The sequence below is a fragment of the Rhipicephalus sanguineus genome, chromosome 1, assembly GCF_013339695.2.
Source record: "Rhipicephalus sanguineus isolate Rsan-2018 chromosome 1, BIME_Rsan_1.4, whole genome shotgun sequence".
In the NCBI taxonomy this organism is placed as follows: Eukaryota; Metazoa; Arthropoda; class Arachnida; order Ixodida; family Ixodidae; genus Rhipicephalus; species Rhipicephalus sanguineus.
Genome location: NC_051176.1, coordinates 297,742,200 through 297,767,985, shown reverse-complemented (window position 1 = coordinate 297,767,985; position 25,786 = coordinate 297,742,200). Strand labels below are relative to the sequence as shown.

At 39.4% G+C, this 25,786-nt stretch overlaps 1 protein-coding gene across 1 annotated transcript in view; it reads left to right on the top strand.

Annotated features, from left to right (window-relative positions):
• LOC119379331 (zinc metalloproteinase-disintegrin-like EoMP06) overlaps nucleotides 1-25,786 on the top strand; it is a 108,664-nt gene that overhangs the window by 69,164 nt on the left and 13,714 nt on the right. The window contains exons 9-17 of the mRNA XM_037648608.2: nucleotides 969-1,138; nucleotides 2,857-2,941; nucleotides 8,177-8,313; nucleotides 11,049-11,220; nucleotides 11,904-11,999; nucleotides 12,208-12,339; nucleotides 16,690-16,862; nucleotides 18,849-19,050; nucleotides 24,572-24,649. Coding sequence (XP_037504536.1) covers nucleotides 969-1,138; nucleotides 2,857-2,941; nucleotides 8,177-8,313; nucleotides 11,049-11,220; nucleotides 11,904-11,999; nucleotides 12,208-12,339; nucleotides 16,690-16,862; nucleotides 18,849-19,050; nucleotides 24,572-24,649 — 1,245 coding nt within the window. The remainder of the gene's footprint in view (nucleotides 1-968; nucleotides 1,139-2,856; nucleotides 2,942-8,176; nucleotides 8,314-11,048; nucleotides 11,221-11,903; nucleotides 12,000-12,207; nucleotides 12,340-16,689; nucleotides 16,863-18,848; nucleotides 19,051-24,571; nucleotides 24,650-25,786) is intronic.

Genomic DNA, 25,786 nt, shown 5'->3' with positions numbered 1-25,786 from the left:
TGCCCCATAAAGTAAGCTGACGTCCGGTTCCTGTGCACCTGATTGGTTCTGACTGAAGTCTGAACTTCAGTCAGACTGCAGTTCAGACTGCAGTCGTGCGACTGAAAAATCGAGCAGCAAGTGACTGAGCGAAAGCAGTCGCCTTGTGACTAAAGTGGCCATTTGCAACCAACTTAGTTGCACGACCGGTGCTAGTTTGCAGGTGTGAACGAGCCTTAACTGTGTTAGTAAACAGAGTTAACAAGCCATTTTACACTCCCACAATATCCAGCACCTCTGGCAGTGGCATTGCCTGTGACTTTGCTTTTTGTGATTTACTAAGCCTCTTTTTTTTTTGGTTAAATGTCATCTACTTTCTATTCCGGAAATGTGACCTGCCTGTCTAGCCTAAAGAGACATGCCAAGAAAATTCATTAGTTCAGACTTTTAAATTGCCTTTCTAAACACATTTCGCATAAACAAGGGTTTTGTGCCAAAAGATGACAAAATTGTGCAGGAAATTGTAAATGAATGGGCAGCACTTTTTACAGAATTCACGTCACATACAATGAATGAGGCAATGCATTTTAGCTAGTGTTAGTAGAGATGACAGACGCAGTGCTGCTGCTATGTCTGTCGTCTTTACTACATCCCATTGTGCACCTTGTTGTGCACCAACCAGCTCAGTTCGGTACCCTTGTGCACCATCAGCAGTTTGATGGTGTCATAGTGAGGGCGTTATAGAACAGCGCACTGACGTACTTCACTGCTGGCACAATGTGATCTTGCTATTGCACTGCAGCAGCGTATGTTGCATGGCACTACCACCTGGAAGGCCAAAGCTTTTTTCTCAGTGAAAGAGGCACTTCAGTTGTTTTGAAGCATTAATCTATCTGTTTACTTCTACTGTTTCTTTAACAATAAAAGCCCTTTTTTTTAGTTTACAGTTGAAATACTCATTCAGGCCCTATTTCTTCTCTTTGTTGCAGCTCTATGCCCCACTAAATATATTCATTGCACTAGTCGGAGTTATTGTTTGGACGGAGCACGATGAAATAGTCATGTCTTCTGATGGTGATGCAACGTTGACTAAGTTTTTGCAGTATCGGCGAGAACGTCTTGCCCGAGAGCATCCAAATGACAATGCTCAGCTCATAACGTAAGTAGTACATTGTGTGGTATTGCTGCTTTTCATTGCCATTTGGCAACAAGTCAGCAATTTACCACAGGTTAATGCCTTGTGTGTTGAAGCACATGACAAAAAAAAATGTTGACAATTTCTTCACTAACGGTATATGTACTTACAGCCGGGCTGTCAAGCCAAACCCACGTAAGAATTTTGGCAGGAACTGAACTAGAACCCAAGCTGATATTTGCAGAACATGCGTTAACCTGAACCAAACCTGAACCTTAAAAAAATATCGCTTATTGGTTCGAACAGCTTTGGGTACAAGTACATATATGCCGCCACCCAGGTAGTTCCTTGTCTCTGCGATCGGTACCGGCCATTCTTTCTGTTGTTCCTTACCTATTTATTTATTTATTTTGACTCATTTTTGCGTCTCTGATGTACTGCTGCTTTTATAATTAATTTCAGGATAATCGGGCACTAGATGTAATCCTGCCATGTCAGATTTAGTGTACATGTATCAGATTATGCTGTTGTTTCAGATTTTGTTGCTGAACAGACGGTATGAAACTTTTCATTTCACTTCATTTAAATCAATATTCAATGATAATTTTTCCCTAACGACCCTCTCTATTTGAACCAGCTATAAAATTTTGCTCTTCCAACATCCGTGTAATTTCTACGGTTTCACCTGTTCTCAGTGTGACCAGCAATACAGAGAGCTCATGGATGGACACATCCAAAGGCTCCACATGCTTTCCATGCAGCGCAGTGCTCCTAAGATGGCTATGTTATGTCGTAGCTATCTTAACTAAATTTCATGAAAGCATCAATCATTGTTTCCAGTTTGCCAAAGGCCCGATTTCTTCCACCTCCTGATAAAGCTTTATGTGCGGTGCGCTTGGGAGAATGCATGATTGGAAACGGAAAGAAATTTAAATGGAAAATTCCAAAGCATACAAGACCTGCTGAACTTACAGATCCAGTCACTTAAACAGTGCCGCCTGTAGTGTTCCAGCCTAGCCTGTTAATCAAGAGAACTGTGCAACATGTTGAAGTTTACTGTGCCAAACTGGTTTGTGGACTAGTTCAGTGTCGCAAACTGGCTCTTGAACCATTATAGGTTTTTGTTTCTTCCTAACCATTTCAGGTGAACCAAAATGAAAATGAGCATGTTGAATCCGAACCCAAACCAAGCATGCATTTTTTTCTATTCAACACCCTGCTTATGATGTGTACTTGTACTGCCTTCAAACCATTTTTTCATAATTTTTTCACTGCACAAACCAGAACATGATGATGTGGTGTGTGTGTGTGTGTGCTTCTTAAATGTAGTATATAGGATTTCAACCATAAATAAGAAGTCGTTATGAAGGTCTTATTTAGAGATGAAAGGATTCCTTCTGCAATCCTAAAATGAAGCCTACCTTTCTTTTTGTTTCATTCTTGTGCTACAATATAGTACTAATTTGGTCGTATTTAGGTAACGCTGCTTTTAATGAGCATCAAATTGATTCATGGCAGCACATCATTAATATTGAACTGCTGTGATTTGACCTTTCTGTAGCATTGTGGTATTTTCTCTTTATTTTCACACATGCGCTTATTACATGTCAATATTGGCATATGTGTCACAGTAAACATAAAACATATATACGTATAGTAATGGGCTTGCTACTCTTACATTTGCCTCTTACAATATAAAAGGCTTAATTGATATTCACGTCTAGTCATTTTGTTTGCTTTAGAGACATTGTGTTGGACAGCAGTGTTGTTGGAAAGGCACTGAAAGGACCCATCTGCACATACGAATACTCTGGTGGCGTCAACAAGGTTGGTGACGTAAAAACATTCTTTGTTATGCATAGGGTTTTGTGTTTTCTCACTGCTTTTTATTTCTGATAGTATTTTTAGGAATTTATGTTCTAGTAAGAATCCAACGTCTTTATAATTTGTTGAATTTCATCTTTTTGTAAATCTGAAAATTTAGTATTAGCTTGTGTTGCAAACTGGTGCCATAATTTACAAAGCAGAATAACCTGCAGACAGCAGGCATATCAACAATGCTGGAAGTGTATTTATTCACTCAACATATTGTCACATGGTAGTGACGTTGAAGAAGGCGGCAATCTGCGTCATCAAGACGAAACTCTTTATTCGGATGAACTTGTGCCCGGAAAATGAAAAGTCAAGGTACAAGTGATTCGTGCTGTACACAGGTAGCAGCGAGAAAATTCGTTGGCCGTCGAGTAATCTCAACAGAAGATATCAAACAATTGCAAAGCTTCCCTAACATTGCAGCGCAGTCTTCGCCAAGTGTTGCTAGCACTTTTTATGGGTGGAACCCGAATACATCAAAGTAAAGCAATAAACGCCCGTGGCAATATTAAAGGGACCCTGAATAGGTTTTTGAAATTTAGGCTACAGCATCATCAACTCTTTCGCACCACAAATTAAGCGACACACCGTGTACTAAGGCAAATACGGAAAATTATATCTACACTCAAACCTCATTATAACAAAGTGGCATCTGCCACGAAAATAACTTCGTTATATCCGAAAATTTGTTATAAACGTTTATTTGTAACACTGTAGCTATGACAAGACTATTCTTCATTTACTTCGTTATAACCGATAATTCGTTATATCCGTGTTCGTTATAACGAGGTTTGAGTGTATACCCTCCTCCTCACCGTTGGCTGGCCTCCTCAACTCATGAGCGCACTCGATGAGTTGAACTCTGTCGAGTGTGCCCAGCAGCATGCCGTCTGGCACCAAAGACTGAAGTGGGCGGAGTGGTTGATATCTGCTCCATCAGGTGCCGCTAGACTACCAGCCGTTTTTATTTTATTCTCCTGTATGGCGACAATATGCAAAAGCGTACGGACAAACAAAAAGTATTTGAGAATGATCACGGATAAGCATAAATATGGGCATTGTGGTTGTGTCTTCAGGGGTGAAGTTACAGCCGCATATGCGTGGATCCTGGTGTTGACCGGATAGCAAGAGCCCGATGCTCACAGCAGCGAAGAGCTGAAGCAACTCTGCTCGCCAGATACCTCAGAAACCTTACACGATGTCGTGGCTTTACAAGACACCAATCACTAGATTTGTGGCATACAACACAGCTAGGGCAATTCATTGTGTCCATAAAAAGAAACCTCGAGATAAACACTGACACTCAGCTCACGTCAACACTGAGCACGTTGTAACACAGGCAGACGATGCTCGCTGGCCAGTGAAGGTTCAGTGACGTAGACTGAGCACATCTAATCAGATTGGTCGCCGGGTGCTACGAAATATGGAACAATGCTATGTGTAAAAGGCGCGAGAAGTTGACAACTCGTTCGGCTGATCTGCTGCGATCTGTAGCAATTCACATGTTTAAAGTCTTGTAATAAATTACACAGTTGACGCAGAGAGCTTAAATCGGTGTGCAAATGATTCTTAGAAGTTGCTTTACCGGCTCAGTGCATTTATTCAAAATCATTGAAACTGTTTCAGGGTCCCTTTTAAAGGGACACTAAAGAGCAAAACGATTTTTCTCGCATTAGTAGAGTAGTCTTCCACGATACCAAAAACACCACGCTTGCTGCGAGAAGACACTTAATAAGCGAGGAAATGCGCAAAAAGAAAATACAGGTGGCGACGCCACCTTGGAATTCCCGCACCATTTGCCGTGACATCACATATTTTGTACGGCGCCTGTTTGGGCCTGCGTAGTTCCTAATCGGTTAAATCGAAGTACATTGTCTTCTGAGGGGGCCAGAGACTTGACATAACGAGTTTGTAGAAATTTCGTCGAGCCAGTGGCGCCAAAATACGTTAAATGCTCTTTGAAACCTTTTACGTCTCGAATTACAAAGTTCGGCGCGAAATTTAAAAATGAAACTTTGAACTTGGTTTTCTCCTCTAATAATAAACCTATGGTGGTGAAATAATCTACACAAGAGTTCTCCGAGCACATTTTATCAATCTAAACCAATTCATTGTTTCTCTTTAGTGTCCCTTTAAACTGACAGAAAAATGTCTAGTATAACGACTATTTACCACTGCAGGTTGGCACTGAAGCCCATCCGCTGCATTTTGCACAAGTAATGAATGACATGGCTGTGCATAGTCATGAGCATTACATCTAACTATGGATATCTAATTGGTTGTAGTTAATATAATGTGATACTTTCTGTTAGTTATCTTTTGACTTGTAAATGCATTTTCAGCAGTGGGACTTGAAATTGAACTGTAAAGGTTTAGCAAATTTAAAGTTTATATTATAGGCAGTATTTGATGGCATCAGTTGCATGCAGTGTGCATGCAACCAGTGCTGCAAGGAATACGAGATGCTTAAGGGGGGACACTGCTCTTATAATTTTTTTCTCATTTCTTGATCGATTTCTTGATCGATTTTGATGATACTTGGTGAGTTTATGTATATTTGTGTGCTGATTTCAAGTATGCAAATATTTTTCTAGTATAACTGGTAGTTTTTAAAATACAATATATTTCATGTGCCTTTTGGGGAGGAAGATTTTTTTTTTAACAGAGAGAGTTACAAAGTAAATCAGCATATGACAATAACCTGTAATCAGAACTGAGTGCAATGAAACAAAAACTGATGTTCTAAGCCCATTAGAACAAAAGTTATGGTATGTTGAACATTCACGAAGGAAATCTCAGCTTGAAATTGACGCACTCGTTAATGTTCAACATATTGTAACTTTTGTTCTAATGGGCTTAGAACATCTATTTTTGTTTCGTTGCACTCAGTTCTGATTACAGGTTATTGTGATGTGCTGATTTACTTTGTAACTCTCTTTGTTGAAAAAAAATCTGCCTCCCCAAAAGGCACATGAAATATTTTGTATTTTACGAACTACTGGTTATACTAGAAAAGTAATTACATATTTGAAATCAGCGCACAAATATACATAAACTCACCAAGTGTCATCGAAATCGATCAAGAAATGAGAAAAAAATTTTAAGAGCAGTGTCCCCCCTTAAGAGATGTTTAGCATGCTCCTGCCCACATGAATTACGCAAATAATTACAGATGCTTATCCCTTGAATCATTCCTTATTATCTGGCAACACATGCAGATAAAAGTTGGGGTGTTTGTGCTTCATAAAGCTCCAGTCAAGCTAGCTCTTGTTAGTTGCATTGAGTTATGGTGATCCCATTTTTCCTTGAATACATTATTCTGGAAGCCTTTTTTTTTTTTCATTTTTCTGTATATCTGTTTGTCGAATTGTAACAATGGTTGTTTTATGGCTTTAACTGAAGTCATGGAAGCTTTTGTTAGTAGTCCATCATAAGTCTGAAATCAGTAACAAAAAGAACATGATAAACTTCCTGTGTGCTTTCTTCTTCTTCTTCTTCTTCTTCTTCTTCTTATTATTATTATTATTATTATTATTATTATTATTATTATTATTATTATTATTATTATTATTATTATTATTATTATTATTATTATGTAGTAGTAGTAGTAGTAGTAGTAGTAGTAGTAGTAGTAGTAGTAGTAGTAGTATTCAGGCTCAGGTTAGTTGATCAAGCTTTGAGTTTAATGCATCATAGTTAAAATTTTTTTGTGAATGCCTAAAAAAATGGAGGCATACTTCACTTAACCAATGTATCATCATGTACCACAATTGGTGCATACATTGCACTAGAATACCATTCAATTAATTCAGATATAACTTAGATTAATGCAAGTTTAAATGATCGAAACTAGGCCTTGTGTCACTCTGTCACAATACTGGTGATACATACATGCACCTGACACCTGGTGCTCTGTGCTATGAGGGGTCAGAGTTCCATACTTAGTTTATCATTAGAAATCATAACTGGATATAGATATGTCTCCTAGTTGAACATTTAGACTTAATTCTTCAAAAATATGCATGTGTAATTAAAGTTATAGTTACTAATCATTGTATAAGATTATCAAGCTCATCTTTTATTTCAGTAACACAATTTTATGCTGTACATTCCATTTCTAAAGTAATTTTAGTACATTAATCACGAGAAATTCGTGATATCATGATGACTGCTAGTATTGAACGACATTTATGAAGAAAAACTTGGTTTGCTAGCCAAGCGTATAAATGCTTTAAAAAATGTTTGCCTGCTTGACCGATGCCAGCTACCTTAAGACATTTAGATATGGCTGAAAATTTGTGTGACAGCTTCTGGAGCATCAGGACCAGAGTTGCCAGTTCTGCTTATAATAAGCAGATTTGGGCTTCTTTTTTCACTAAGTCGCTTGTAGAATTTTACAGTCGCTTGTCGCGTTTTTTGGGCTTATTTGCATTTTTCCAGCAAATACAGTTATTTTAGTGAGCATCACATTAACCAATAGCGCGTTTGTCGATGACTTTGTTTAGTTGAGTGTCGAAGTCAAACGTACTTTGGGGGACTCAACGAGTGACGTTAATCAGGCACTGGCAAATGTGCATTCAACCGAATGGAGACTACCCTGGAGACAATTTTAAAAGTAAATATGTGCTTTTGTTCATAGTTGCACATATTTTTCCGGTACAAAATAATGAAAGTGATTTTTCTAACTCCCCTTCGTATTTGAAGGACATTTTTGTTATAATTAAAAATATTTTCAAGAATGGGAAAATTCACTAAATTTTCGCTTCTTTTGGGCTTCTTCGCGAAAGTTGCGCCACTTTTGGGGGGCTTCTTTTGTGATGATTATTTGCTTTTAGCTCGGTAGAATCTGGCAACTCTGGTTAGGACAGTGAGTAACCAATACAGTGTAGCTCTAATTTCATATTTGCATAGTTTCTTGCAACGTCTTCATTCCCTAACTGAGAAAGTTCTTCAACTTAAGCATACTGCAACAGCCTCTAGAATGTGTGTGGGATAGCATGTTTATGTTGCCATATCAGTTACACTGCATATGTCAAGTCATTTTCAGTTCTGATCATTTACATACATACTATGCCTGCTTTCCGAATAATGTTGGAATAATGTTGGGCGAATTACTTCACTAAATTAATTATCTGTTGTGGCCAGGATATTCATGTTCTTTGTTTTTTTTTTATTTAACTATTTTTTAAGGACCACCATGAAGTTGTTGGTGTTGTGGCTACTACTGTCGCCCATGAATTGGGCCACAACTTTGGCATGGAGCATGATGATAAGGACACCAAATGTCAGTGCCCTGAAAAAAGGTGCATAATGGCATCAGCGACAAGGTAAGCTTTCGTCTTTACTCATACTTTTGCTATTGGGCTATTGTTTTATGAATAAAGCAGGTTGTGCTCTCCATTTTTTAAAAAAGACCTACTGTTTGTATGAGTGAGGCAAATGAATATGGCATACAGGCAACATCTGCTGGTAGCAAAAGGGAGAGTTGGGCTAGTTGGTTTGCATTCATACTGAAACAGCGCAAAAGATGTAGGACACAGAAAGACTTGACAACACTGCTGGTACACTGTAATCACTGATATCTCTAAAGTTCAAGAGGACTTCCAAAATGAAATAGCACACACAATGACCAGATTCCCTTGCATTCAAATAAGCAGCAGCCTTTAAACACCACATTTTATCTGAAGCATGTATGTACAGGCTGTCTTACACTTAGGTGAAAACTCTGAGTGCATTGCATTGCGATGAGGGTAGCGCTGGACTCTGGCAGCGGCAGCGGCAGCAGCTCGTGCAGGTACAGATGCTTGAGGAACCGAGTATTGAACCACGTCGTCTGCTATGGTGGCGCGCTTTGGCCACATTGTCGGGAAGCATGCTATTGTCAGGAACAGTTTTCCTTTCGCGTCAAGTAGACCGAGCACGTTGCGCGTATATTTTCTTTTCTCTTTCTTGTAGCTGCATATTACAGTAGCACACACGGTGAAGAAATATACATGCAAGCACTCAGTAGTACCCCAGCTTTTCGAAAGAACGAACATAGAATGCTGTCGAAAGAAATTTGTAGAAAACCATAGGTCTCGGAGGTTGGCGTCGCACTACGCTTACTAAAGATATCACTCCGCTCCTGCTGTAATGATGATATCTGAGCACTGCCCGACAGTAGCACGCTTCCCCACGATGCGAGCACTGCGCGCCACTGTTGCAGACGATGCGGTTCACGAACTGCTGCCAGCGTCTGACTCCAGCGCTCGCCTCATGGCGATGCAATGCACTCCAAGTTTTCCCATAAGTGTGAAGCAGCCTGTTCTTAACAGTATCATTAACCATTTCAATATTGATGCAGCATGATTGAACATTACAAGGCATGAGGGGTACATGTTTTTATAAGGCAACCAGCTGCAATCATTCTAAAGCCCATGAGTATGTTGTAGGTTCAGGGTATTGCTTGCTATGGAAGATTAAGGACACAATTCTCTTGGTTCCCATATGCGCTCCCTTGTCCTGCACCATGTAATCTGTGCAGGCTACACTGCTCCAAAGGCCGCGCTGCTATGGTATACCATCCTTACTTTTTATAGGGCTAGGACTAGACATCAAATAGAAATAAGAAAATTGCTGCATCCCAATTCCACCTCAGGTGGAACTGTGTAGGACTTAACTGCACAACAACACAATGCTGCAAGAAAACAGCAGAAGTATAGAGGCATAGGAGATGGAACAAGGTAGGTAGCTGGAATGTCTGTGTAGAAAAATAGAAGTGTGAATGAGCTGGAGGAAACTGCTTGCAGCTGCATGAATGTGATGTACATGTTGACGATGAGCCTATTGAGGGAATAATGATCCCTGAAGATGTGGAAGACTCGAGGTCTTAGTAAGTGCGGCTTGGGGGTGGGTAAGTTGACAATTCATGATGAACATATCAACCACTATGGGCACCCACAATTGTCTGTGCTTTTTTTTTCCTATGTTCTTTTCATGGTACGTTGACATCAGAGCTCACATCACCCTTAGTGACCAGATTCATAGCAACATGATATGGTTATCTCGAGCAGTTATTCGTTGCGCTGATACTTTTGCTGTCGTATTTCGTTCCGTGTGCACTGTGCATATAATGAACTTCATGAATGCACTGTAAATACAGCACAAATGGTAGGCACTTGGCACATTACCTGAATCACTCTTTTCAATAAAAAAAAAGGATGTCATTGCATTGCTGCTAATGTGTGAATAGTCCTTTTTGAGACTAAATTTAGTGTAAATCAAATACCACCATAAGCAGATCGAAGTGAATATCAAATGTTTTTTTAATAATTTTCAAATAATGAGCAGCTTCTTTAGTCATTAATGTAAAGCAATGTTCACAAGTTATTATTTGCATTGTTCATACGTTTCTGTCATTGCACTACACAGGATTAGCCATAGTTTATTAATTTCACAAATGTTGCTTCAGCAGTTTAGATAGTCGGTTCTTACATGTATTTGGAACTCTGAAACTTGCATGGTTGTGCATTATCAGAATGAAGCACGAGAGGGCAGCCTTGCTGACCATTTAGTATCTATACATATTGTCCAATGCCAAATCAAGAATGTGCATCATCTGCAATGATATTGAAATAAAAAAAAAATGAAAACAGACATTTTGTCAAGTAATATTGCAACAAAGCATATTCAGATTTCATCTATGGAGAAGACATAGGTGTAATGCTTGTAAATGTTACCAAACAGTACCCACTGCCACCACACCTGCTGAACATTTAATGAAAATGATGATAGTTTGACCAGAAAAGCCTGGCTTCCTGAACAATGCACCATGCTTTACTATGTAATGCCGTGATGAAGATTTTCGCATTTTTTCTAATTTTTTTATATTTGATTGTGCATTAGTTGACCATTTAAAGTATGTAAAAACAGTTCAGATTTGCTTGATTTGGAGACTGAACATTCATACATAAACAATTATGTTTCATAAGTTTGAGACTTATCAAAAAAAAAAAAAAAAAGGCCTTTTTGTGATAATATTCAAGTAAAAAGTTATTTGGCCCCTTCTTTTATTTCATTTTAGCAACCCACCCAGCCCCAGCCAGTGGTCATCCTGCTCCAAGCACTACTTGCAGTCCTCATTTGAGCAGGGCATGGATTTCTGCCTTTGGAACTTGCCTGAGGACATCATGGGTCCCGTCTGTGGCAACGGGTTCCTTGAAGAGGGCGAGCAGTGCGACTGTGGTCCAGCAGAGGTATGTTGTCATGCAATACATAAATCTGTGGGCTGCAGAGATTGTATGCATGTTACAGAAATGTTTTGATGCGCTGACGTGAATAAGAGATTCTATGAATTTCATGTTGGTGTAGAAGAAATCTTTTCACTTGGCAATCACTTACTGCTTGGAGTGGCCAATAGTACTAATGATCATTTCAGAAGGAAGGGAACAAAAGAGAACATAACAAAATGGAATACAATCCATACGCATTTGGGACCAGGGGCATAGCCAGCAATTTTTTTCGAGAGGGGAAATGGAGTGGGTTAGCAGTTTGCAGTGCGAGGGTGAATGAATTGACAACTCGGAGCGCACGAACTATGCATATGGCAAATCAGTTAGTGGAATTCTGCAGCGTTCTCAGCTTTCTGCTACAAAGGGGTTGATGGCACTTTTCTCTTTCATAACCCCTCTTCCTCTTGTGGGATTCTACAGTACTGATATGCAATATTGAAGCGGACTGCAGTGGAAGATATAGTTTTGCCATAGTGACTGGCAGTATGTAATACTATTCAGTTGTCTGTTTTAACGGCACTTTCTTGCATTTATGTGACAAGTTTAGCTAAATTAACGAGAACCATTTCTGTATTAGTTTCATTGAGCTGTCATCGTAAGGAGTTGGCACTGAAAAAAAATGTATTCCTTTTACTCTGGGCTTACAGTTCTGCAAAAATCCTTGTTGTGAAGCATCGACTTGCAAGTTCAAAGGAAATGCCAAATGTGCTATTGGAGCTTGCTGTGACATTTCTACATGCCAGGTAATATTTTTTCATACATTTATTCACTTGTGAGAGCTGAGATGGCAGTCCATAATTTCTGATGCGAGTTTCGATAATTTTTCTAGGATATTAGTAGTTAGTATCCTTAGTACATAATTTTTGCATGGGAAAACAAGTTCCACTGTATTATTGCATGTCTGGCGTTCTCAGTGTATGTTCAGTCTGATTTCCTTATTTTCGTTTTTAGGTTGTCAAAGCTGCCACATTATGCCGAGATGCCATAACAGAGTGTGATTTGCCAGAGTATTGTGACGGAGTTTCAGAGTTCTGTCCTGTGGATGTTTTTGTGCAAGATGGAACAGAATGTGGAGGTGGCAAGGTAGGAAGCTGAATGCACACATATGCTCTCCTAAATTTCTTTTTTTTTTGCTTTCATTTACTTCCAACAGCATCTTTTCGAAATCACATTTTATGTCTATGGCTTTCCCTTTCTTAGTCTCTGGGTGTCACTGTCTATCTTAAACCCCTGTCACATGGCACATGTAATGCCATTCACAGTATATGCGATTACGTGTTAATACCATTTTTGTTGCTGCTACATGGGCATAGTGAATTACTTTAACAGCAAATGCTATTTGCCCTTTGAATGTGTTTTCCGAACTCATGCAAGTGGGTATGTGTAATCTTGACAACAGGTGCTGGGCAAAAAATGACAAAATTGATAACTTAAAGCAAAATATAATCAATGTTGAGGTTCTTATTAATGGCTGTGGTTAACATTTGGTAACTATTTTGCATACAGCATGATAGTTCTGACAACTTTTGCATCTACTATACTCTTGTTCCCAGACTCCAACTTGACGCCAACGCCTCCTGTTAGCCACGCTTACAAACGCTTGTCTGTTCTTTCTTCTTTTTCAATTCCTCTATGTTGTTTTGATGAAGAGGTGCCATGGTAGTAAGTTCCGAATTACACACACGATATCTATCCATCAGCCGTGGAAGCATATTTTGCAGTTTTGTCAGTGGAGAATAATAATAATAAGAAGCAAAATGCGCACTGGACTGACAACAAACATCGACATCAGTTGCGAATGCCATTTTGTGTACCCAAGTAGACCAGGAATGCAAAACCGCAATGAGATTCACTATGAATGCATTTGCTGCGAATGACGTTACGTGCACCGTGTGGCAGGGGTATTAGTATATCTGGAATTTGACAAAAATTTGGCTTTTTTTTTTTTTTTTTTTTGTGGAAGAGCTATGTTGTAGACGAGAAGGACCTAGTATATTTTCGGCCATCCAATCTGTAGAAGACAGCACACTCCTGGAATGACACCATGGCTTTTCCATGAGTGTGCATGCTCAAAGGACCTGTTGCTATGACCACGTAGTTCTGATTTGTTATGATGTAATTTCTTCCTTGTATGGTTGAGAAAAGGGAAAATGTTTTGGGAACCAAGCAGAGAGTCCTGGATGACCGTAAAATATTGTAGCATGGTAGTGTGTGTGTGTGTGTGTGTGCGTGCGTGTGTGTGTGTGTGTGTGTGTGTCCACATGCACACTTATTTATCATTCATTCTGAAGTCTTGCGTTCAATGTATCGGTGAACCATTGCACCACTGCATGCCACGGTAATGCAGTGGACTACTGGTGTATTGCACCGCTCATTGAAATGGGCTCGTAGAGTGACTTTTACACACAGCTATGACAATCTCTTGGCGCTGCCTTTGTAATACCACAAGCGGCTACAGTGTTGTGCCATGACTCATCACTAACTGCTTCCCTGGAACCGATATGCCTTTTATATATATATATATATATATATATATATATATATATATATATATATATATATATATATATATATATATATATATATATATATATAGAGAGAGAGAGAGAGAGAGAGAGAGAAAAGATAAAACAAGCCAAAAGTGAAATAAGAATTTTTTTTTGAAATTTTCTACCACTGACTAGTTCTATAAAATATTTAAAATCCATAAAATGGTCCATAAGATGATACTCCTAAATCTTTGAAATAACTTGGGGATGATGTTGTGATCAATGTATACTTTTTTAGCTTTGTGGTTAGCAAAATAGCTTACTCCAAAGATCATTTTACAAACAACAAATAATGATGCTTTTCATTTTGTGTATACTCTGCATATATAAATGATGTTTTAATAATGCACCTCAAGCTCTCTGAGAGCTCTTCATGTTTCATTTATTTATTTATTTAACGCAAACTGCACCAAGTGATGACTTTGTCTCACTGAATCTCAAAATGTGGCAAAGAGGTGCTTAGAGCATTCCGAGCTAGAGCAATCAATGACAAGGGTGCCAAGGAAGAAAAGAACTGAAATTGCTAAAGCCACATTAGAAACAGCACAATTTATTCTATAGGCATTGGTACTGTGTTTTTTGGTAGTTCATTCCTTAAAGAAAATTTTATGTTAATATACTTAGAGTACGATTTTTAGAAAGAAAGGCATTAAGTTTTTGTGTACAAATGACGACTTTAATTCTTCAGGGTTTGTACAGGTCCTTGAAAACCCTTGAATTTGTAAAGTACATTTTCAAGGCCCTTTTCAAGGTCTTAGAATTAAATTTTAGGACTAGTGCAGTCTAAAGTTCACAGTGTGACCTGCTATCTGTTATAGATTAGCAGCGTTATTTATGCGGCAGAGTTTCCATTTCAGAAACAACATGCCAGTGCAAGTTTGCATGTACATTGTTTGTTCATGCCTTGTCCTATCGTTCATTTCACTCCTCACTCGTCGGTGCGTCCTGTCTTGCTTTCTCTCTCTCTCCCTACTTCTCTCCTTACGTGTTCACTCTTGTCTCCTGCATTCATGCTGCTTTTTTCCCTGTCAAGCGAGCGGTGCATGTGGTGACTACACTGTAACGATGCCAAGCCTTACTAATACTCAGCACCTGTCCTGAACATTTGTAGTGTGTTGGGAACTACTTTAGGCGGCATTAAGGCTAGACTTTTCTACAATATAATAATACAGTTAAAACTCAATCGAACAGAACCCAATTTTAAATAGTTCCAAATCTAAGGAAGATATTTGCATTCCCTGGCAGGTCCTCATAACGTTCAATGTTGTTGTCAATCCGAATTGACATACTAACTTAGAACCAAAACCAACTTAACGAAGTTTTTTCTGAAATAAATTACTAAAAAGAAGCACTCGTTTCTTTCTAATATTTACACAGATGGGTTCTTTCTTCAAGCGCGGGCGCTAATGCTATTGCTTTGAAACAACTATCACCCATAGTCACGACCCTAATTTTATTTTGACGAGGCTACATGTTGCCCAGATGCACAGAACAATGGACTCGACAGTAGGTAGCGCTGTTATGTACCAGATGGTGCTACGAGTGGTGGAGGTTTATTGTTCCTGTCAATGCTCCCACAGCAACACTGCGGTGTGCTTTTGTTATTTCGTGATTTATGCGACAGATGACATTGATCGTCTCCTCGCAACTTTCTCATTCGCCCAGCTCGCATAATCACTGTCATAGTTTCACATGACTGTCTACCTGGCCTGCATCGCCCGTACCACATATGTGAGACTCAATATTCAGGACACCTGAACAGACTTTCCACACGTGCACATGTGGGTTAACGGCTAATACAATGCCGTGGAAGATTTTGGCGGTCTCTTTGTTACAATTTTAGGTTTCGAAGGACTGAAAAACCCCTTTCTCGATTTTATGAACTTCCCAATTTAACAAAGCAGTTTTAGTGGGGTGATGACTTCTTGAAATCGAGTTTCAACTGCGTATATATATGTGCAATAAATTTATTCAGAATTTCAAACATTGTTACAGTAAAAAAAAAGTCCTTATTTGGAAGCAGTTTTTTTAGTCATTAAAAAAGGTGTGACAGGCCCTTGAAATTCCTCGAATATCGTTGAATTTCGTCCTTTGAAACCTGTACGAACCCTGTTCTTGGTAAACTGATTAATCATTGAAAAAATTGTAATATGCATTATGATTCAAATGTTTAAATATGCCACGTCATAATGCTACTTCAGTGGCTTTTATGTTGGTGCCTGTCTACTCTGCATGTGCTTTCGCTGCTGCAGCTATACCTCTCAAGTCAGGCTCTCCAACTCACTACAGTATTGGGCTGCAACCATGTTACATAGCTGTCCTTGGGAGGCCTAAATAATGAATTGTGAGCTGTCTTCGTTGACTAGTTCATCATTGCCTCAGAATTGCAAACTGTCCCTGATTTCATAGGAATGTCCTAATTTTTATGAAAAAGTTCCAATGCCCTACTCCAAACATTTCTCCCCCGTTCAGGTCTACTGAGGCTTTTGGTCTCATCTTAACTAACAAACATGGGTATGCTACAAACACATCAAAACAGGATTTAGCTTAGAGCTACCAAAGACTGCTCCTTGACCTTGCAGTGGCTATTCTTCTCTACTGCCTACACAATGTCTTAGTGAGCAGTGTATTCCCTTTTGTAAAAAGCTTGTCAAAATATAGCAGTACGAAATTAGTGTGGAAAAACCTGTCTGACTGGAACAAATTTGATGTTCATTAAGGAGGATCTTAAAATGCAGTATTACAGCCAGGACAGAAGCAGAGCTGTATGGAGACATGTTTGAAACCCTTGCTCTGGAGACTTATGGGGCTGAATTTTTTCTCTATTGTCTTGGCAGTGAAAGCCTCTGGCATTACATTAGCAATTATATTTTGCTGTTTGCAGGCCTACTGCTTTGGTAAGCAGTGCCGCTCTCACGATGACCAGTGCCAGCTACTGTGGGGTTCCAGTGGACGTATGGCTGACCAGCGGTGTTTTGAGCGTAACGATGATGGTGAAGTAAATGCTAATTGTGGATACAATCGCCTTAACAAGACCTACAAGAAATGCAACAAGGAGTGAGTGCCATTGCACAGTTTTGCTTCAACTTTGCTGGCCTTTCCAGAAGAATAAAAAATGCAAACGTTGGCTGTTTATAAGCACATATCAGTACACAATTTGTGAGTGAGCACATGTAGGAATGGTAAAAGTAAGTATACACGTTATCAGAAAAGTGAAATATATAAATTAGAAGCAGTGTTACATGCATAGACAAAGATGTCACCAGTACCCCTTTATGTATGCTTGTGTGCGTGTTTGTATGTTTGTGTGTGCATGTTTGTATATACAGGTATATAAACAAAATGAAAAAATTTCGGGGGGGGGGGGGGTCACTTACACCTCTATAGGGTGCATGTGTTGTCTTCTATGAAAAACTTTGCCCAGGCCCAAGCCAGGCTGACTAGAGAAGAGACAAATGCTTCACCTGCAACTCACCACCCTGACATGCTCACCATTTTCCCCGATCCCCACATGCGCACATGTGAAGATGGCACACTCTTTTGCATGCTTTCTTTCAATTCCACAGCATACCACTCAGGGTGCGATGGGATCTTATTGCAATTGGAACTTGTACAGGCCACCACGCCAGTGGCGTGTTTTTGCTTGGAATGTCTCTATAGTTGCCCTTGCAATAAAAAAAAACTTCGGTATTTGATATTTGAACTATTTTAAAACCATATTTAGTATGGGTTCTACAAGTCTGGTAGTCTACATTTCTGAAGCTTCAGCTTGTATGTGCTGTGTGAATTAAGTTTTGCATATCATGTGTAATGAGATTCCTAATATCGACGGCTAATTTATTTTGGTACATCTGATAAATAGTCAGCAAATTAAACTGACTGAAGTGACAATGAAATGTTTTGGCATTCATAATTGCTCTAACTGCTTTTTTCTGTAGTATTAAGATTTTTCACATTCAGATAAACAGTGGCATCCACACAAGCAAACAACAATACATACCTAAATTAGTAATGGTAAAATAAAACACAACTTTACATCACATGTATTCTTTACAAGTACTTCTGAAATGAATATGAGTCAGCACAGAAGTGCATCATTTAACAGGGACAATACAGAGAATGGTACAAAACTACCATATTTACTTGAACCTAACGCACATCCAATTTTTGTGAGTCCTGAATCTAATGTTACTGAGCTTTTAACGAAAACTGTGGCATGCCCCTATGTTGGCAGTTGGAAAAAAAACTAGAGAATAGCACAATTTGCTCTCATAGAATAGGAAATTTATTCTCCTGACAGTTTCTTTTTCTCTGTGATCCATTTTTTTCTGCCTTGATCACTTCTGGGTAGGCTTGACCGCGTGCCAATTCAAGGGCCATTACCAGGAGAAGTGTGGTCTACACTGAGTTGTCTAAAAGTGTCTGCAAGCATGTCTTCGAGGTCTGGATGCTTTTCCATTTTCAGCCTGTGGAAACTTTTTTTCAGTCAACACGCAGCTGAAGGTCACCTCCCTTTGTTTGCACTACTCATAGACAGAAGTACTGGGCATGCAAAAAATGCGCAATGTAGCTATCTTGCTGCTATATTCAGTGAGCGAAATAACTTTCCTTTGACACGAGTTTTTGTAATGAAAGTGGTCTGTCACCATTTGCACTTAATTGGGAACAGAATTATGTGCACAGATCACAGTTGAGCATAAGATGAACCTACGCGAACCCACAATTTATCCACAAAATGTGTTCAGTATCCACAATATGGCCAAGAATTATTCACTAAATGAACAAGGTGCGATGATTTGACAAGTGAAACAGTGGCACTGTGCACTGACAAAAAAAAATACACTAAAAAAATTTTGCAAGGTGTTCTTCTTTGAAGTAAAAAGAAAAAAAAAGAAAGATTGCATGCTGTTTTTCTTCCTACTGATACAATATAAATGTGTAAATATGTGCTTTCGATGTGTTGTTTTGCTGAATATGAAGTTTTGTAGTACTTTCATAATTTTGTACGGTAGGTATAAAACGAAACTGCTTTTTATTTTCCAGGGACGTCATGTGTGGAACACTGCACTGTGTGCATCTGAATGAACGGCTGGAGTTTGGCATTGAGTCTGCAGCTGTCCAGTCCAAATTTTACATAGATGAAAATGACAAACGATTCACATGCCGGTCTGCAATTGTGGACTTGGGTTTATTCACGGCTGATGTTGGCCAGTCTCCAAATGGTGCAAAATGTGGCACCAATAAGGTTTGTTTGCTTCTTTATGTACTCTTTCACTGCACTGCCTGAGGAAACATATTCAAAGCTCTTTGTTTGTTTGTTTGCTTGCTTGCTTGCTTGCTTGCTTGCTTGCTTGCTTGCTTGCTTGCTTGCTTGCTTGCTTGCTTGCTTGCTTGCTTGTTTTGACATTTGTGCTAGAAATAGAAGTGGTGGTTTAAATGTGGATTGCCCAAATGACTTTTTCTCCTCAGTAGTACATTTGGCTTCAGAAGAATTTCACTTCATTATGTCTCACCACTAATTATATAATGAGTTTCAGCGTATGGGTGGCAAATTAATAATGCATGAAAGCAGTTTGCATAACCTATAACAAGAGCATGTAAAGAAGAAAATTATATTTAGGCAAGGACACGCAAGCTCAGGTTAGCTACACACTAATCATTTTTTTAGCATACATTGAAAAAACATTTCCTTTTGCATTGTACGTTGCCATAATGTCCAAGTAGTGAGTACTGCTATGTTTGATGACACATTTTTATTACATATTAAGTCTTCAATGTGTATTAAGGTAATTGTACTAAAGAACTATGGTGTCAAAATTCCCTTAATGAAGAAAGTATGAAAGAAGGGGAATTGTCTGAGGGACACCTTCTCTGTATTTACACAACTAATAAAACCTTTTCATTAGTTTCGCTTAATGAAAGAAGACAAATGAGAATGTTAAGCCAAGATTGGTGGATCACACTTCCAAAATAATAAATGTTAATTGCAGTGTGAACGGTTGCTTTTAAAATCGGTAAAGATAAAAAATAGTACAGGTGGTAGTGCTATATTGATGCTCCTTCATTCGCTTCTTGGAATCTTATGAGTATATCTACTCAAGGGTAGTTAGTTGCTTACTCAGCTGCTTAGTTAGTTGGCTATTTGGTAGCTAGAGGAAGTGTTTTCTGTAACTTTAATACAAAAACAGCCTAGATACGTGAAACACTTATGAAATTTGGGGCACTGTTCTACTCATTGGCATTGCAGTGTAAATGTGAATAAGAAAAATGGCAATCTTGCCTTCATTTTCTTCACTAACATCCAACATTCTTTTTTTTTTCATTGATGTGCAATTAATATTTTGCAAGAATGCCTGTATAACCTGATTGACCATCTTTTTTTCTTTTAATTATCCTGAACTTTTTGAAGTGTAACTTACCCCACAATGAACTGTGGTCACAAGTGCACAGGATAATCGGAAGTGTTTTACTCATTGGAGGAACTTTTCTATTAACATCTAATTGGATAGATAAGCCAATTAAAAGAATGCTGACTAGCTTGACTAACACTCGTCAGTATACAGCGATCGCCATTAATGTAAGGGGCTCCATAAGTTTTCAGATCTTGGTGACATTTAGTTGGGATAGGCGGTATTGGGCCAAATGCTAATTAGGCAACCCCAATGAGAGCAGATTGCACTGTACAAAACTATGTAATAACAGAAGTAAAAGGAAGGTGCAACCATAGCTGTAGGTAATGTAAAAGCACCTCAAGCAACATTCGGAGGTATGTTGGTTGTGGCCCACCAACATACAATTCACAGTTTGCATATTAAGGCCCTCCATTAATATTTAATACTTCCCAATAAACACTTGGGACATCCAGTATAGCTTCAAATCCGTTTCTACTGTACAGTGAAACCTCGGTGATATGAATCTCAGGGGACCACCTAAAATATTCGTATCACCTGAAAGCATCGAAAATTAGTGTGCGACAAAAGAAATAAGCTGGCGTACATTTTCATTTATTGTTTTTCAGGGCCGCAGCGACGTCAGGAAGAACCCTGAATGATTGTCAGTTAAGTTTTTAGATGTCGGCAATCATACCAGCACTCTTAAATATACGGCCCGTACGCGCATACTTAATTAATGAACCAGATGCATTCTGACCCGTGACAGCAGTAGCCCCTTCCAAAGTTTAGTATGCTTTTTTGCATGACACCGGAGTACTGCAGCGAAAGTAGCGAAAGAAGCACTTTGACGTGATGGATCAAGGCCACAAAATTACAGAACCACGATCCTGTGTTATGTTTTTATTATCCCGGAGGTGTTGGGAATGTTTTTTGGGAGATTTACGGCCGTGCCCGCACTAGTATGACCTCACCGGTCGAGCATGTTGACGTTGTGAGGCCCGACTCCTTCGCCAAGACCGTGCTCGCCTTCTTTTGGGCCTCGTCCACCTTTCATAGGATGTGTGATGCCCAAGGCAGGCAGGTGTAAACATAGTACAACGACAGCAGCCCGCATGGTTAGAAAAAAAAAAAGCGTGGCTCTAATGTCCTCTGTAATCTAAACGCGAAGGCACATGGAGGCACATAAGAGCCTCAAAGATTCGCGCACACAATCTCGGAGGCCATGACGTGTCTCTGAAGGTTTATTCTGACCGTAAGAAAAGTGTTTTTCTTACACCGTGATTTTGACAATTTGGCAGTGCGGCGCGCATGCCCACTAGTGATGCAGAACTATCGGCAAATTGACTATTGATAGCATCGATAGTTTTTTTTAAACTATCGATAGTGTAAACAAACTATCGATAGTACTATATTATGGACAAACTATCGATAGTCATATCGGTGGTACCATCGGTAATATTACTAGTGATATTACTGCCACGCGTGTTTATTGCTTTGTTTTGGTGTATTCGGGTTTCACCACAAAGATTGTTCGCAGCATTTGACGCAGACCGCACCGGAATGTTTGAAAAGCTTCGCGATTCTTGAGATCATTTTGTTAAGATTACGCACCGGACGCGAACAGCCAAGTTTATTCGAAAGCTTATGCGAGCATGTATGAAAGAAGAAGCGCTCCACCGATTATCAGATTACTCGACGGCCGGCGACTGTTCTCGCCGCTATCAGTGCGCGTCGTATATGGCTTGTATTTTTAATTTTGATTTTCTGGGTACAAGTTCGCCCAATTAAGGAACTTCGTATTTCCCAGTCTTCCCAGTCCCAGTCGAAGGTAACATAGTTTTGGTCAGTTCGTTTCTACGCCCACACTTTCGGCGCACTTGCGTGGGCGGAGCTAGACAAACTTTTCTTTTGTGCATTCTAAAGCTCCTGCTGCAACAATCACTGAAATAATTATGGCATCGTCAACAATAATGTCTGTCCTTGTTAACCACAAAATTTTACCGAATTCTAAAACCACTTCAACTTGCGTTTAAGCTTTTGTAGGCTGCAGTGGCCCATGATGGCCAACACTATTACTCATGTTCACTTTGTCACATCTTGGCATAAAAGTGGGACATTGAACTTCTGTCTGCCTTAGGAACTCTCTATGAAGGAACCCCATGCAGGCTCTAAGACATCTCTACTTTTGAACTTTTAAAAAATCTTTGACCTTGTTGGTCTGTGACCATAACCTCATCATCACATACCACTTTGACAAAAACAAAAAAAAATGCATACTGATTTTTAATAGTCACCTATGGCATAGAGCAGTTCTGTTCCTGTCAGGTGCATTGGCTGAACTGTGGGACAATACTCGTGCAATAAATTGCAATGTTCATTTAGTTATTTGTACCTCACAATTAAAATTTAACTCTGTAATGCCCAAGCACAGTTCAATATTAAGGAAAGTTGAAACAATTTGTTCACCTGTATTTCCAGCCGTACAGAGTAAGTACACTTGTACAAAAAAAAGCAGTAAATGGTATTTCAGCTAAAACTTAATTAGTGCATAATTTATTTAGACATTAATCTCTTGAATAGTCTGCAGCTGAAACTATCATATTGTATAGTAGTATACCAAAAATGAAACTATGAGCTTTGTGCTTAGTTTCCCACACCTAAACCAGCATAATGAGGCATCAAACTTATCGTAGCATATATATGGTACATTGGGCATTATGCAGTTGATTACAGTAAACTCTTGTTAAACGGAACCTGAAGGGACCAGGAAAATGTACTCCGTTAAAGAGGAGTTCCGGTTACTGAGGGAAGAGCAGGGTTGCAGAATCCAAGTATGAAACCGATCATGCTATGGGCAGTTGTTCCCTTTAAAGGGACACTGAAGAGCAAAACGATTTTTCTCGCATTAGTAAAGTAGTCTTCCACGATACCAAAAACACCACGCTTGCTGCGAGAAGATGTTTAATAAACGAGAAAACGCGCAAAAAGAAAATACAGGTGGCGACGCCACCTTGGAATTCCCACACCATTTGCCGTGATGTCACATATTTTTGACGGCGCCTGCTTAGGCCTACGTAGTTCCTAGTAGGTTAAATCGAAGTACATTGTCCTCTGAGGGGGCCAGTGGCGCCAAAATACCTTAAATGCTCTTTGAAGTCTTTTACGTCATGAATTACAAAGTTTGGCGCTAAATTTAAAAATGAAACTTTGAACTTGGTTTTCTCTTCTAATAATAAACCTATGGTGGTGAAATAAACTACACAAGAGTTCTCCGAGCACACTTTATCAATCTAAACCAATTCATTGTTTCTCTTTGGTGTCCCTTTAAGCAGCAGTTCTGTTTGAGAGTCTACTGTATTTACTAGACATTTAGCAGCTGGACGTTTAGAGCTGAGAAGTAATTAAGTTGTGTGAGCCTGGCAGAAATGCACCAGGGTTAAGAGATCTGCCGTTCTTTGTCTTTCCCAAAAGGCTTTACCTTAACTTCATATAGTAAGGCTGTGTGAAATGCCACTCGATTGTCGCGGGATTTCTGCTTAATGTGCACAGACTGCTTGCTACACAATTCTGCATTTTCAGCACGTGCCCTAGTAATCCATAGAAAACTTCACTTCAATAAATTAATGGAGGATAGCAACTTGAAATGAAAATATCGTCCGTTGCTTCAACCAATTGTTGCTGTAGTTTAGTATGAGTACATGACCACCAGTGAGACTTATTTAATACAAGTTCTTCAAGCTCATCTAGACATTTCCCTGTGGCCTCCAGAATACCTTCTAACCTTCTTTCTGCATGGGTGACACCATTTTCTCCTGCCTTACACATTGGCTATCATTAAATTTTGCTCCATTGAACTAATAGCCCACATGGTACGATCAAAATAAGAACGCTTTTGTTTCATTACCTTTGGTTTGAAAGAACATTCATGATTTATCTCTCCTATGACAGATGTTTGTTTGTTTGGCAGTCCATGGGATTCTCTAAACTCTGCCAGCACCATAGCTCAAAAGAATCTAGCTTTTTTCTTCCGTATTGCTGCAAGGTCCATGACGCATACCCATACATTGCCACGGGATGAACCAGAACATTAACCAGGACGTTACCCAGCCGAGCCAAACCACCTAAAGAAACTAAAGTGCATCACCTGCCATAAGGGTGTATAAGGCAATATACTTGTATGAGTTCTTGTTCCAATTCTGATTTAACTGTTTTGTTTAAGGGAGAGAGTGTATTGTTTTGTTCAAATGGAGAGAGTGTATTGTGTTTGTTAGCCTGTACATGTTATGATAGTGACAGATTGTTGGGCGACTTGTGAACAGTAGTTATTTAGAGAACAGTTCTGCTCACAAAATTCATTCTCTCGCTGCATTGCAGGCTTGTATGAACCAGAAGTGTGTTCCGATTGAAAAACTGTATGGAATCAAATGCCCTTATGATTGTTACAATAATGGGGTAAGTTTGCAGTCTTTCTTGGCATTTTAATATCTTAATTTTGCATCAGAGTTGCTAATTTTTAGGTGTTTATTGTGGGTGCATTATATGCGTGGTTGATATATACAGCTAAACCTTGATATAACGAAGTTGGCGAAATCGGCAATTTACTTCGTCATATCAAAACTTTGTTACATTCAGATTTGACATTTTATGCAAGGTGTAGTCGCCAAAGGATTGAATTTTACATGGTAAGTGCCACAATAATGCTCGAATATGTCAGTATGAAAAAAAGTAACTTTTTTTTACATTAGAAAAATATATTGCTAACCTGTGATCCAGTGACCATGATTTGATGCTGCGCCGGCGAAGTCCTCTTTACAGCACCGATGTGCCATGCGCAAGGCCGACACACTGTGTTAATATGGGTTAAGCAAAGCTATCGCCCACATTCTGTTGCCGTGGCTTGTCATGAAAACTTTGGGTGTTGCTCAGAGTGGTGCGACACTGATGCTATGATGTTCACCGAACCGAACTCTTCGCTTTCCACTCAGTCCAATGACCACACAGCATCGGAAACCATCGCACGCTGCAAAAATAAAAGAACTGCGGTCCAAAATCTCATGAATGCATGACGACAACGTAGATTACGGCACTGCCATTTATGGTGGCCACGTTTTCTTTTTTGCGACACCGCGTGTCGAATCAAGCAAATGTGACTTGCGCCAGCATTGTGGATTTCGGTCATCACTATGCATTGGTTTGACACACGTCTTTTGAGCCAGCTTTATCGCTAAACATCTACATTGTCTTATAAAGCTGGTAGCAGTGCAGCTGGTAACTCTGAGCAGCTGCGAAAAATATTGGTTGTCTGTTGAAACTTGTTGCAGTAGCCCCCCTACCAAAAAAATTTTTTATTAGTGGGTGATGCTCCTGTTATTTCCGATTTCTCACACTTGGGAATTAATTTAATCATTCACAGAGCCAAGAATAGCTTCTTTCAAATTCAGAAAACAGCTGTGGCTTTACCAACTCGACGGTGCACTTGTGTTTAACTGGTTCGAGGGCCTGCCACCCATATCAGAGGGAACGGTGGGATAGCACGCACAGCTCGCTGCAGAAGCATTTGTTGCCGACGTGAACTGTGCGGCTAGCTGA